This window comes from Astatotilapia calliptera, chromosome 3, assembly GCF_964374335.1.
Source record: "Astatotilapia calliptera chromosome 3, fAstCal68.1, whole genome shotgun sequence".
Classification (NCBI taxonomy): Eukaryota; Metazoa; Chordata; class Actinopteri; order Cichliformes; family Cichlidae; genus Astatotilapia; species Astatotilapia calliptera.
In genome coordinates, this window is record NC_137424.1 from 78,374,629 (window position 1) to 78,388,083 (window position 13,455).

Genomic DNA, 13,455 nt, shown 5'->3' on the forward strand with positions numbered 1-13,455 from the left:
CTTATTTAGTCTGTACCGGTTTGAACTGGGAAAGCTGACACACGAACCTTTTTTCCTCTATATAAACTGCTGTGTATCAAATAAACCTTTGAGTTGATTTGGGAAGGCAACCTGAAGCAGTCTGTGTTTCCTTGTTCTCCCAAGCTGCTCCCGGCGCTGTAACTAACCCAGCTGAACGGCATACCTGAGTGTTACTTTAAATAATTAGGAATCTTAGAAGGAAAGGACAGAACTCTGCTTATCGCTCACGCCACGGAGGAAACCCGGGACGGCAATTTCCTTCACCAACCGTCCTGTAAAAAACAGAATCGTCTCGTGTTCAGAGAAAATATTACGCGTTTCGTATTGAGGTGAAACGAAATGCAGTTTGTCTTCAGCTACAATGAAAAAGACACAAAGCTGGATTTATTCTGTGTTTACGCTGCACAGCTGCCTCTTCTTCTCTCATTTTCCCCCCCTCTCCTGTTTCTACTTCAATCATGAAACTGATCAGTGATCAGCTTTTCTCTCTTGTTTGTTTATCGCCCACTTTGCGCCACAAAGAGGAAACCAGCAGATGTCGCGTTAAACAGCAGCACGTTTAAGCTTGATCAGCTGTTGTTATTTAATATTAATTTCTAGTATCAGCTGATGTTTGCTGGAGCCACAGCTGTAAAGCTGCTGGTCATGATGTCGGTTTGGATATGTGGTGAGAGGGAAACATGAAGATGAAACCAGGAGATGTCCTTACTGAATCATCAGAGCTGTGATGGAGAAACAGGTTTACCTTTTAGGTGACATGGATGAGTTGAAGGGAAGTTATGAACTGTTTCTGAGAGACAAATAACACCAGGATCCTTTTTTATGTAGCTGACAGCTGGTAACTGTGCAGGGGCGGGTCTAGCAAAGTGTTGCCAGGGGGGCATGTAGGGCATTAACAGGGAGAGGGGGGCACAAAGAAATACTTTTCTTTCTTATTCTCATTTAAAATGTCTACCTTTTATTAAATAATTATCTGAATCTTACAACCAAAGTTTTTATCTGACGTAAAATGTATAGAAATCATACATATACCAACAAGACTGTACATCACTGTCACAACAGTGTCTGTTTTCATTCAAAGGTTTTATGGCTTTTCCTATAATACCTGGGGGGCCGGTCTCTAGTCAAAATGCCCGGGCCTATTTTTTGTCCCAGTCCAGCCCTGGTTTGTATACAGAAGTCCAAAGAACACAAGAGAGAAACCAGGAGCACATGAGGGAGGATCACAAGGAAGTGGGAACATCAGCTTTGACAGAGAACAAAGGGAAAATCTGTGAGTCACTAACAGTGTGTTGGGCAGCTGAAGTTTCACCAGGCTTGTGTTCAGCAGTAGAAATGCTCATGGGGAGTGACTGTGGGTTAAGGACACAGTGGGTTTAAACCCTTTTTTTGCTCTGAGGCTGCAGTGACAGTTGATGTGTGGACACATGGAGGTTTGTAATGTCTATTATACTCCCTAAAGGAAGTGCCCCACCTATTTTAATGGTTCAGCCCAGATAATGTTAGCTGGGGGAGTTCAGCTCTTAGTTTTATCATCATCACATGTTCTTTATCCGTCTCCACAGCAGCACAAACTAACAGTTTGTAGCCTCAGTATCTGAATTATTTCTCACATGTTATCTCACCATGTAAACCACAGCAGCCACTGGGGGCATTTACACACTTCTTCTTACAACCAGCAGATCTTACAAACACAGTTTATTAGAAAACATGTTTTACCTTTGACTGGTACATAAATATGAACATTTCACAGGTTAATGCTGGGAACACGAGACCGAACACCATCACAGACTTTTGATGTGATATTAACAGAAACAGGCTCTTTGTAAAAAAGTTCATCTGGATTTGAACATAGTTTCATACGTCGGGAATATCAGGCTGAAGTTTTCTGTATTTAAGCGTTAACATGTATGAAAGCAGTCTGATGGTTTTTAAAGAAAGTGTCTCGTGTAGAGCTGCAACGATTCATCGAGTGATTCCAATAATTCGATTATAAAATTCTTTGCTTCCATGTTTCACAGACCTCCAATAGAAACGTGTTCATGAGCAGCGTGTGAATAAAAGTCTGAGCACATTAAGCCCACACAGCCTCCAGTGTTAAACACAAACACTGATAACAGCAGCAGTGATGATGATGTCACAGTTTAACGTGGAGGCGGAGCCTGTTTACACACTAAAATAATGGCTAGCTGCAGGCCTGGTCTCGTGTGTGAGAAGCTGTAAATCAAATATCTTCTACCTGCAAAACTCCTTCAGTTTTATTTCTACAGCAGCAAATGACAACAACAGTCACCTGCAGGAGTTTCTACTGTAAAGTAAAGACTCGACAACAACAGAGAAACTCCACCAATCAGACCACCCCCCTATGAGAACGGTGACGGTGGATCATCCTCGTGTTCTTACAGCGTGGTTACAGCGTGGCTATGAAATCTCCACCATGTTAAAGAGTTTTTGGACACTCGATGGGAAACTGCCCGCTCAGGCCCAGCAGTTTGCTTCAATGACCTGGAGAAGAAGCAGGAAATCCTCCAAGGTTTCCAACATGTTTCAGTCCTGCAAATGTGCAATACTACCTGCTGCATTATGAGCTTCAGTGATGAGCACAGCAGTGGACTCAGTGAGTGTTTCCATCACATCCAGGCCCAGAAGACTTGGAGGAAATGAAGATTTTGTTCTTCCACTTATTTCCTGTCATATTCTGCACTTCTTACTTCTTTCAGCTGCCCATGAAATAATGAAACTTTCTGCAAGAAAGACAATAAAGATCAGTTTGATGGTCAACATGAAGTTTGTTTTTGTTTGACAGCATCAGCTGTTGCATCAAGTAAGGAGTCAAAGGCAGCAAAGAGCTGTTTGTGTTTGTGGATCACTGCGGCTTTATTCACGTGTCCTCTCTACAGAAGCTCACTGGCTGCTGGGAGGACCCGGACATTTCCCTCTGGGTTGTTCGGCTCTGTTGGAACTTTGAGGAAGAATAAATGTGATAAAAGCTGGTCTCTAATAACTCTCTCTGTCATGTTCAGTATATGTGTGCGTGCTGTGATTGGTGTTTTCCCTGTGAGTGTTTGATGTGACACCTGGAGCTTTAGCTCACCTTGAAAACACAGGTTATGTTTGTGGTAGCGTGTGTGTGCGTGTCGTTCTGTGTGTGAACACGACAGCTCGAATAGTTGTGAATGAACTCTGATCAAACTTTGTAGGGGTGTAGAGCGGGCTCATGTTAAACATCTGTTCACATCTGGCTCACATCCACCCAAGTCTTCAAGGTCGACTTCATGATTTATTGATGGAAACTGAGAAAAGCCTCAAACTTAGAAAGCAGGATTGGAACAAGTGTGCTGTGGATCATCAACATGTAGAAAGGAGCACATGAAGATATCAGCTCACATCTGACCTCTGACCTCACTTCAAGGTCAACAGATGGATCTGAAGGTCAAAGTGATAATAATGCTCTTTAGAGCCATTTTGGAGCTCTGAGCTCTTCAAGGTCAAATGAGGTCAAACTTCCATCAAATGTCTCGTGTTTCAAACTCTGTTTATAATTCTACTGTCTGTGTTTCTAATGGAACATTTACTTTATTAAACAATGAGATAGTGACATGTTCTACATCCACATCAATCACAATCATAGGAAATGTCACATAGATGTGCTTGTGTTGTGTCCATGATGATGTTAACAAACAAACTGTGACAGAGCCTCAGACGTGATGAAGACGCTGAATCAGCAGAAAGAGCAGAGCAGGAAGCAGCAGCATCCACACAGGTGTGTCTCAGGTGAGTCCTGCTCCCACACTAAACACATCCACATCATATTAGCATGTGCTAACATGTGCTTCTGCTTTATTTCAGTCTGACATGTTTCCAGTCAACATGTCTGCTGTGTGTCTCTCAGCACTTGCACTAAATCTTCCCGTGTGTCTGTGATACTGCGTGATGCTGACAGACTGTAACGTCAGTGAGTCTGTGAGCATCTCTGTCACCTACAGCTTCCCTGTGGAGCTCATTTCAAATGCTCAGGTTTACACTCAGGAACAGGAAATGCTGCGTCTGCAGTTTGTCTCCTTCAAACTAAAGCGTCTCAGACACGAGCAGCACGTGAGCACAAAGATGTTTGTGGTCACGTGGTGGGCACGAGGAGCTCTCAGTGAGTTTGGAGCTGAAACATCTTTGACTCCCAGAGTGTGAAAGTGAAACAAGCAAACGTGGATATTTAGGAGCCTCAGACGGTGTGATGATGATCATGAACCCAGGAAACAAAGAGAGAAAAGAACAGATTGGAGATCAGAGCTGAACACACACTTTTTTAAAAGCATGCAGGAGCCGTGAGGACGAGCACGGATTCATTCATTCATATCTGCACTGTGATCTGAACTCTCTCTCTTTCTAATCTCATGTCTGAAGGTGAGAAGGACACGCCTCCCTGACAGAAAAGCTTCTTTTGTTTCTTCTTTTTATTTGAGATGTTTTTGGGACGACAGCTGAACGACTGCAGGTAAGTTGTGTTAGCGCTACTTTAGCATCTAGCTAGCCCTGCTGAAGAGCAGCGAGCATAAAGGGAGGAACGTTTTTGAAGTGTCAGCTAATTTCAAATGCAGCGTTTCTATCAGCTCAACAAACATCAGCAAACACACAAACTGTTTGTGTGCAGTTTGTCTCACAGTGTGTTGCAGCCAAAGGTCCAGCTGCTGTATTTCACAGGGAGAGAAAGAAAGAAAAGAAAAGCTGCTGTAGGAGAGGAACCCAAGCTTTGGCATCGCTCTGAAAACTATCGCTGATCCTTTTACTCGCTGGCTTTCAAATCAAAGCTGGAATGAAATTTGTGGCGTTTGCAGGATCGAATCAATCACACAGGATCAGGAGAGAAGACAGCAGAGCAGCTGATTTTACACCTGAAGATAAAACTGTAATGTTAGAAACATGAAGATATTACACACACAATACAGACTGCAGCTCAGACAGCTGCTGGACAGATGTGTGTGTGTGTGTGTGTGTGTGTGTGTGTGTACTGTAACTCCTTTATTCCACACAGACAGCTTCAGCAGAGAGTTATTCCCATACAGCTTATGACAAAATTTGATCCGAAGTGATTGATGGCCCTAATCACGACCTTTTGACCCCCCGCCCCTCCCCTCCGTGGGAAACCCCCGCGTGACGAATCGTATCCGGAGAAAGGGGGGTGGGAAACCCCCCGCGTGACGAATCGTATCCGGAGAAAGGGGGGCGGACCCCGGAAGCGCGCCATCTGTTGCTAACCGTAACGAATTGCACCCCGAGAAAGGAGGGGTGAACCCCCGGAAGCGCGCCATCTGTTGCTAACCGTATCGAATTGCAGCCCGAGAAAGGAGGGGTGAACCCCCGGAAGAGCGCCATCTGTTGATGTGAAAAAAAAGTTTTTAGTGGGAGGGACTGCAGCGAGGGAGGAGAATAAAAACCAGAGAGAGGAGTCCCGTCACAATTTCAAAGTCTCTCACACACACACAAGATGGATTCTTTCCTTCTGCAGCCCTCCAGCGGTCCTGTTTACTTGGACGGTGAAGAAATCTGCTCTCCCGCAGAACCCTCGAGCACGGGCGGCAGCAGCAGCGAGTGGGCCTCGTCGATTATCAGCGATACGCCGGTGTCTGTCTACAGTACCAGACCCGAAGCAACCGACACTCCGCGGAAAGAAGGAAGAAGTAAGAACGTCTTCATGTTCCGCAGCCAAATTCCGGCACCGAGAAACTTGCGAGGAGAATGGACTCTGCCTGCTGAGGGTTGTGGAAAGTGGGGCTACATATTCAAATATGAATCGGGGGAGCTCTGGTTTTATCAGTTGAACGAAGGAGAAAGTTTGACGGAATCGAGCAGCATTGTGAAGCTGACTCCCAATGACTGGGCCGTGCTGAAGCTGCTGGTTGCGATGGCTATCGGAGAGGCAAATGAGGATTTCCCCATTCCTGAAGAGGAAGATGTTGCCGCTAAAAGACCCCGGAGAGAGGTAGATTCTCCTCCCCCTCCTCCTCCTTCTCCTTCCGTCTTCGGTGATGAAGAAGAGCATGATGCTGCTGATGATGAAGAAGAGCATGATGAAAAAGATCCTCCTTCTGACTCGTCTGATGAAAAAGAGGATACTGCTGCTGAGAATGATGAGGATAAAGAAAAGACCCCCTCTGTAGAGGATGTTTCCTCCCCTGATGAATCAGCTGATGATGATGATGATGATGATGATCATCCTCTCGACACAGTTACAGAAGAAGAAGAAGAAGAAGAAGAAGAAGATGAGCCCCTGGCCGAAAAACTTCCAGAAGAAGAGCCCCCAGCTCCAGAAATAAAAGAGGAGAAAGCAGCTCCTGAGAAAAAAGAAGCTATTCCCCCAGCTCCAGAAATAAAAGAGGAGAAAGCAGCCGCTGAGAATAAAGAAAACATTCCCCCGTCTCCAGAAAAAGCTACGGAAGAAGAAATAGAAGCTATTCCCCCTCCCCCGCCGCGAAACGGAGGCATACGCTTCAATGATGACCAGCTGATCAAGACTAAAACAATCTTGTCAACCGTCTGGTCTTCAGGAACCACAGCTACGGGGAGATGGAGAATGAGAGCAAGTCTGCGTTCGACTGACGAGTCTGATGCCCCTGACATTTTTGTCATGGAAAAATTCAACCCCGACTGCGGATTATTTCGCAGCATGATGGTTATACCAGCCAAAGAGTGGGTCGTAAGAATGCTGCAAGTGAGGAAGGATATTACAATTCTTTTTCAAACTTGCCGCTGCTGGAGGGATGCCGTAGGAGTAAGGAAATGTCTCAACTTCTGAAAATCCCCGCCCCTCCCGGACCACGCCCCCCTTCCTTCTGTTTTAAAAGTCCGATCAAAAAGCCTTTTTTAGCTCAGAGAGAGAGATGGACTCTGCACCCCTGCTTCGCGATGAGGAGACCTGCTCCACCGATTGTTTTTCTGACGAGGGCGAGGTGGTACCCGACACTCCCGGTTACTGGCCTCTGAAGCGCCTGAGGCGGCAGCAGCAGCATACCGACGAGATGGACGGCTGGGCGTCTTCTTTATTCATCGACACTGTGAAAACTGCTGTCTATCATCTGGTCAACTTGGTGATAAACAAGCACCGCACCGACGAATGTAATGGATGTAAGATAGACCATCCCAGCCAGAGACAACACGAGTGCCTGCAAATTCTGGAGGATGATTTTTATTCCGACAATTATTATAACATCAGAAAGAAACTGCTCACTCCTCGCTTTGTCCCATCCATTCAACGGCTGTTGATTGCTCGAAACATCAAAACTGAGGATGTTAAAGTCGGGATGGTTGCGGAGACCTTGCTTCATGAGCTGAAATCGGTGAGGAAAGTCTTTGACGCCATCACAGACGCTTATGACAATTTGGTGGGGCAAGATGTGGTTAAAATCGGGGAACTCCGTCTGGTTACGGAGTTTTACAAAGGTTGCTGATTCTTTTCCTGCATGCTTCCTATATTTAACCTTGTTTTTTAAACCATGTATTCTGTTTCTTTTTTAAAAAACAAAAAAAAAAAAAAAAAAAAACTACCTCATTTTTAATCGTGTATTCTGTTTTTTAAAATCCTACCTCATTTTTTAATCGTGTATGCTTTAAAAAAAAAAGTATCCTGTTTGTAACCATTTAACATGTTTACCTCATGTTTTTTTTTTAAAAAAAAGAAAAAAACAGTTTTTGTAACCGTTTGACTCTATAACTGTGTTTTATCTCAGGGTTTTGAATAAAAGTGTATTCTGTTTCTTTTTAAAAAACAAAAAAACCTAACTCGTTTTTTAATTCTGCTTTATTTTAATCATGTATTCTGTTTCTTTTTAAAAAACAAAACAAAACAAAAAAAAAAAAAACCTACCTCGTTTTTTAATCGTGTATGCTTTAAAAAAAAAAAAGTATCCTGTTTGTTTGTAACCATTTAACACGTTTACCTCATGTTTTTAAAAAAAAATAGTTTTTGTAACCGTTTGACTCTATAACTGTGTTTTATCTCAGGGTTTTGAATAAAAGTGTATTCCTGTTTTTGTAACTTACTTGTATTCTATAAGTGTGTTTTATCTCAGGGTTTTTGAATAAAAATGTATCCCTGTTTTTTGCATGTTAAACCCTCTGGTTTTGAATAAAAAATATTTAAAAAGCATTCATCTCTGGTTTTTGAATAACGTATTCCTGTTTTCTGCACATTAAGCCCTCTGGTTTTTTGAATAAAATAATAAAAGCCGACTCCTGCGACGTTATAACGCAGACGAGCTTTTTATCAGAAGACGAGATGGCCGAGAAAAGTGAGATGAAAAAAGTGTATTATGACCCGCATCACCCAGGTAGTTTCGGAGGAGTAAATAGACTTCGACGCGCTTTAGAAGATGAAACCGGTAAAAAAGTTGATATCCGCAAGGTGCAGAATTTTTTATCCGAACAGGACGCCTATACTCTGCACAAGCCGGCGCGAGTAAGATTTAAGAGAAATAGAGTGTTTGTGACCAAACCCCTGAAGCAGCTTCAGGCCGACCTGTGCGACATGAGACAGCTGTCTGAATACAACGACGGATTCAATTATTTATTAACCGTCATAGACGTATTTTCAAAAAAGGCTTACGCCCGCCCCCTGAAAAAGAAGACGGGTTCTGAAGTGACTGAAGCTTTCGAATCTGTGTTGAGAGAGAGTGAAATACCGGAAAATTTACAGACCGATGCGGGAAAAGAGTTTTTCAACAAGAGTTTTCAAGCTCTGATGAAAAATCACAGCATCTCCCATTTTGCTACCGCCAGCGACCTAAAGGCCTCGGTGGTGGAGAGATTTAACCGCACTCTGAAAACAAGGATGTGGAGATATTTCACCGCGCACAATACCAGACGCTATCTGGAGGTGTTGCCAGACCTGTTAGAAGGATATAACCGCAGTTATCACAGCAGCATTAAAATGGCACCTGCCGAGGTGCGCCCCGAGAACGCGGATCAGGTGTTTCGCAACTTGTATGGAAACACAACCGCCCGTCCTAAAATAAAGTTGAAATTTAAGAAGGCGGATCTGGTGAGGATATCCAAATTGAGAGGGGTATTTGATAAAAAATACGAGCAGAGTTTCACGGACGAAATCTTTACTGTGATCAGGGTCCTTCACCGATCGCCACCTGTGTATAAATTACAAGATTATGACGGGGACCCCATTGATGGGTCGTTTTATGAGCCCGAGCTGCAGAAAGTGAAACTGACCGAGGACAAAGCGTTTCATGTGGAGAAGATTTTAAAGCGGCGCACAGTCAGAGGGGAAAAACAGGTTTTTGTCAAGTGGAAAAACTGGCCGGATAAATTCAACAGCTGGGTGAAAGCCTCGGAAGTGGTAGGCGTATAAAAAAAGAGACCCCTCGCATCATTCGGCTCATTTTTTAAAATTCATCATGCAGTCCGAAGGGTTTTACGTGACCCTGCCTTCCAACGCCAGCAAGGGCTTATTTAAAGATAACACCAGCGGCTGCTACACGGTAGATCTGGCCAAACCCCTCGAGCTGACCGGAGAATGGAGCGTGGGCTTATGCGAATTCATTTACCCGCGCACATGGTACAATCTATCGCCGGACGCCTCCTACTTGGAGCTGATGCGGACGACGGAGGAAGATCAGCCCCTGGTGATTTTAAAATTCGGCAGGGGAGGTCATTACGGACGCGTTAAAGATCTATTGGATCACCTGGTGCCGGCGATCCAAAAGTACGACCCGTCCTTCGAGGCTTCGTTCAACAACATCACCAAACGTCTGGATATCAAAGGAGTCGGGAGCCATAAAATAAAGGTCTTCCCTCCTCTGGCTTACATGCTGGGATTGAAAACGAACGAGTGGTGGACTCTGTCAAAGCGCTCTACTCCGTATCCGTGCGATATGAACGCGGGCGTATATAACCTGTTTCTCTACACCGACATCGTTCAGTACCAGCCGGTCGGTGACAGTTACTCACCGTTGCTCAGCGTCCTTAACGTGAAAGGCGATTACGGAGACGTGATCAGCATCAGACATAATACTGTCCATTACTTGCGCGTTTCTAAAAAATACATTAAAACCATACGCGTAGAAATTAAAACGGACCGCGACAGATTCGTGGATTTTGTTTACGGGAAAACGATAGTCAAGTTGCACTTTAAACCGGCTTGACAAATGGCTGCGCGTCTCCCGCAGGACCCTCACCGTTTTGTGAGGTATTATGAGGGGCAGGTGGGAGGTTCCCTTCCGGGTTTTTACGGAGCGCCCGTGATGTACGGCAGAGGGATAGGATCCATCTTCTCCAGACTGTTTCGTTTCGTGTCTCCTCTCTTCAAATCAGGGTTCGCCGTAGCTAAACCTCACCTGAAAACGGCCGCAACCAATATCGCTACAGACGCTGTGAAAAGAGTGATGGGTAAGCTGACAGAGCCTCGCCAGGAGGGGGCGGGGGGTATGATGGTCCTCTCCCGCAGGAAGAGGAAACGCCCTCCGGGCGAGCGGATTAAAAATAAAAGCGTCGGAGTAAAAAGTAAATCAGTTAAGGCTGGCAGCGGGAAGAGAAGGAAGCCCCAGAGGAGCTCTGACATATTTTAGAAGAAAATAAATAAAAAATGTCTCTCTTACACAAGAAATCTGCCGAATGCACCCTTGCCGAACTGGATCTATTTTCAGCTCCCATGACCCAGCTATCCATAGAGGATAAAAAATATCAAGAATGTCAGCCCCTCTCTGCTTTGAACGACAACTCACCCATCGAATTTTTCATCCCCGGAGACGGGGAAAAGTATCTCGATCTGAACGACACCATGCTCCATCTGAGAGTGAAAATTACGGAAAGGGACGGGAGCAACATCCCACCCGACGCGGGGGTAGCCCTCATCAATTATCCTCTCAACACAATTTTCAGTCAGTGCGACGTTATTCTGGGGGATCGATTGATTTCGCAGTCCAGCGCCACCCATCCTTACAGGGCCATGATCGAGACGCTGCTCAACTTTTCAGAAGACACTCTAAAGAGTCAATTCAGCGCCGGTCTGTTTTACAAAGACACTGCCGGAGACATGGATTCTATAGTTATAAGCAACGGGCCGAACAGAGGGATAAAACAGAGAGCCGTTTTCACGGCCGAGTCGCGAGAAGTGGACCTGCTGGGTCCCCTCCACGCAGATATTTTCTTCTGCGAGAGGCTCCTGCTGAACTCTGTGGATTTGAGAATTAAATTGATACGCAACAGCGACGCCTTCAGTCTGATGGGAACTCGGGATTCGCAGTTTGCTCTGAAAATAACTTCGGCCTCTCTGTTTGTTAAAAAGGTCACTGTCTCGCCGGCCGTCAGGCTGGGGCACGCCGCGGCCCTGATGAAAGGAAACGCCCTCTATCCTCTTTCGCGCGTTTCTGTGAAAACCTACTCCATCCCTGAAAATTCCAGGATCTGCAACCAAGAGAATCTCTTTCTGGGAGCCATGCCCAAATACGTGGTCCTGGGCATGGTTCATCACGACGCCTTCACCGGGAGGAGGGATCTGTCGCCTTTCAACTTTAGACACAACGATGTAGAGTATCTGGCGTTGTGTCAGGACGGCAGGCAGGTGCCAGCCAAAGCTTTCCAGCCACAGTTTGACCGCGGAAATTCGGTCAGGGAGTTTTATCACATGTTTTCCGCCACGGGGAGACACCTCAAAGATTTACCTCTGAGCATCGATCGCCGGGAATTTAATGAAGGGTACGCCCTTTTTGCCTTTAATCTGGAACCCAGCGAGGATGCTGACGCCCTGTCTCCCGTCTCCAACGGGAATTTGAGGCTGGAGATGAGATTCAGAGTTCCTCTACCTCAAACCACAACTCTCATAGTGTACGCCTGCTACGATTCAATTCTGGAGATTGACTCTAAAAGACAGGTGCTGGTGGATTATTACTAAAATATACACACATGGATAACCTTCAGCTGGAGCACATTCTACATCGCGCCTTGGGAGACGTTTTCTGCGGGGTTTGGGCCTCGGACCAGCTGGCCTTTTTGAGGCGCGACTTTAAACCCCCCGCCTACTTTATAGTAAACACTCACCCCTCGCACTTGAGGGGAGAACACTGGCTGGCTCTGACTCTGGAAAAGGACGGCTCCTCCACTTTTTTTGACTCTTACGGATTCCCTCCCGACTTTGCTCACTATCCCTCGGTCATCTCAGAGTTTCTGGAAGGCCGCTCTGACAAAATACTCTATCACGATCGTCAACTTCAGCACCCTATGTCTGTCGTTTGCGGGCAACATTGCATTTTTTATCTATGTCACAAGGCTCAGGGGTTATCCGTCGGTAAAATACTTTCTCTGTACTATAACGATGTGTTTAAAAATGATGACATGGTGTCTGACTTTCTGAAAGGACGCTGCCCCGCTCGCTCTCGCAGAGGTCATCACGGGGCGTGTTCCTTACAAAAGTTTAAAGATGTGTGTATCAAATAAAGAAACGTAAACAAAAAAAAGTTTGTTGCAGCGTTTTTTTTATTTCATTTGTAAACAAAAAAAACATTTGATTTTACATAGAGGTCCAGGTCGGGGAAAGCGTTATTTTGACCCGAGAAGGTTTTCTCCCCCTTCGCGCAGGTGTCTGTCCTTCCTCCTCCTCCACAGATTTAAGATGCGCATACTGATCGCGAGCTATACGGTTATGTATTGAGGATGAGGGTATGTTTGTTTCGACCAAAGTAGTTAAAAACGCGTTCCATCCTTTCGGTCGCGTTTGGTTTTTACTTTTAAAAGAGAGGGAGAGGTTTTTAAATAGATCGATCATGTGCGAACCCCGCACCGCATCCCCCTTGTAAACAAATTCACCCCTCTTTGTCCATCCTCCTCCACCCTCAGGTAATTTCTGCATAATGTAGCGTGCGTTTTTGCGATCTCGAGGGGGTAAGGATTTTAATACTTCTTCCATCATTTCATCATCCTCCTCTCTGGGCCGCTGCACTTGTTGCTGCACTTGTTGCTGCACCTGCTGCTGTTGCACCTGCTGCTGTTGCACCTGCTGCTGTTGCACCTGCTGCTGCGCCTCCTCTGGCGGGAGCTGGAAAGTCAGCCTACTCTCCTCGTCCCGGTCCTGTTTAGAGAGTGTGAGATATCTCCGCAGCAGAGACTCGTATCTTTTGATTTTTTCATACGAATTTAGCCGCGGATCCTCCAGTATGGCTTTCATCTTTTCGTCCAAATCGTCTTTGGCAGTTTCTCTGACGGTAGGCTCGGTGGGTCGGGTCAGTTTTTTCAACTCGTGAGAGGGAACGAGAATCATTTTTTTAAACATCTCAGCGTTTTTGAAATATTCCTCCCAGTAGGTTCCCTAGAATGGGTACGGCTGCGGACAGCAGAGGGAAAAGAAACCCTCCCGTTTGTTTCTTTAAAACTTGACGCTTACGGTTTAAACTCGTTTTCTTGTCGGCCAGCAGCCTGATGATCTTTTTCTGGCGTTTC

General features: G+C 45.4%; 3 protein-coding genes across 3 annotated transcripts in view; 1 reads left to right on the top strand and 2 right to left on the bottom strand.

Moving 5' to 3' along the window:
* Positions 1 to 13,455, bottom strand: part of LOC145425893 (butyrophilin-like protein 2) — a 197,320-nt gene that overhangs the window by 67,359 nt on the left and 116,506 nt on the right. The window lies entirely within an intron of this gene.
* LOC145421780 (butyrophilin-like protein 2) overlaps positions 1 to 13,455 on the bottom strand; it is a gene marked incomplete at its 3' end in the record, with an annotated part of 133,086 nt that overhangs the window by 54,416 nt on the left and 65,215 nt on the right. The gene's annotated exons all lie outside the window — the stretch shown is intronic.
* Positions 10,341 to 12,298, top strand: LOC145425891 (uncharacterized protein F54H12.2-like). The gene has a single exon (XM_080299355.1). The coding sequence runs from the start codon at positions 10,607 to 10,609 to the stop codon at positions 11,912 to 11,914; it is 1,308 nt and encodes a 435-aa protein (XP_080155481.1). The 5' UTR covers positions 10,341 to 10,606; the 3' UTR covers positions 11,915 to 12,298.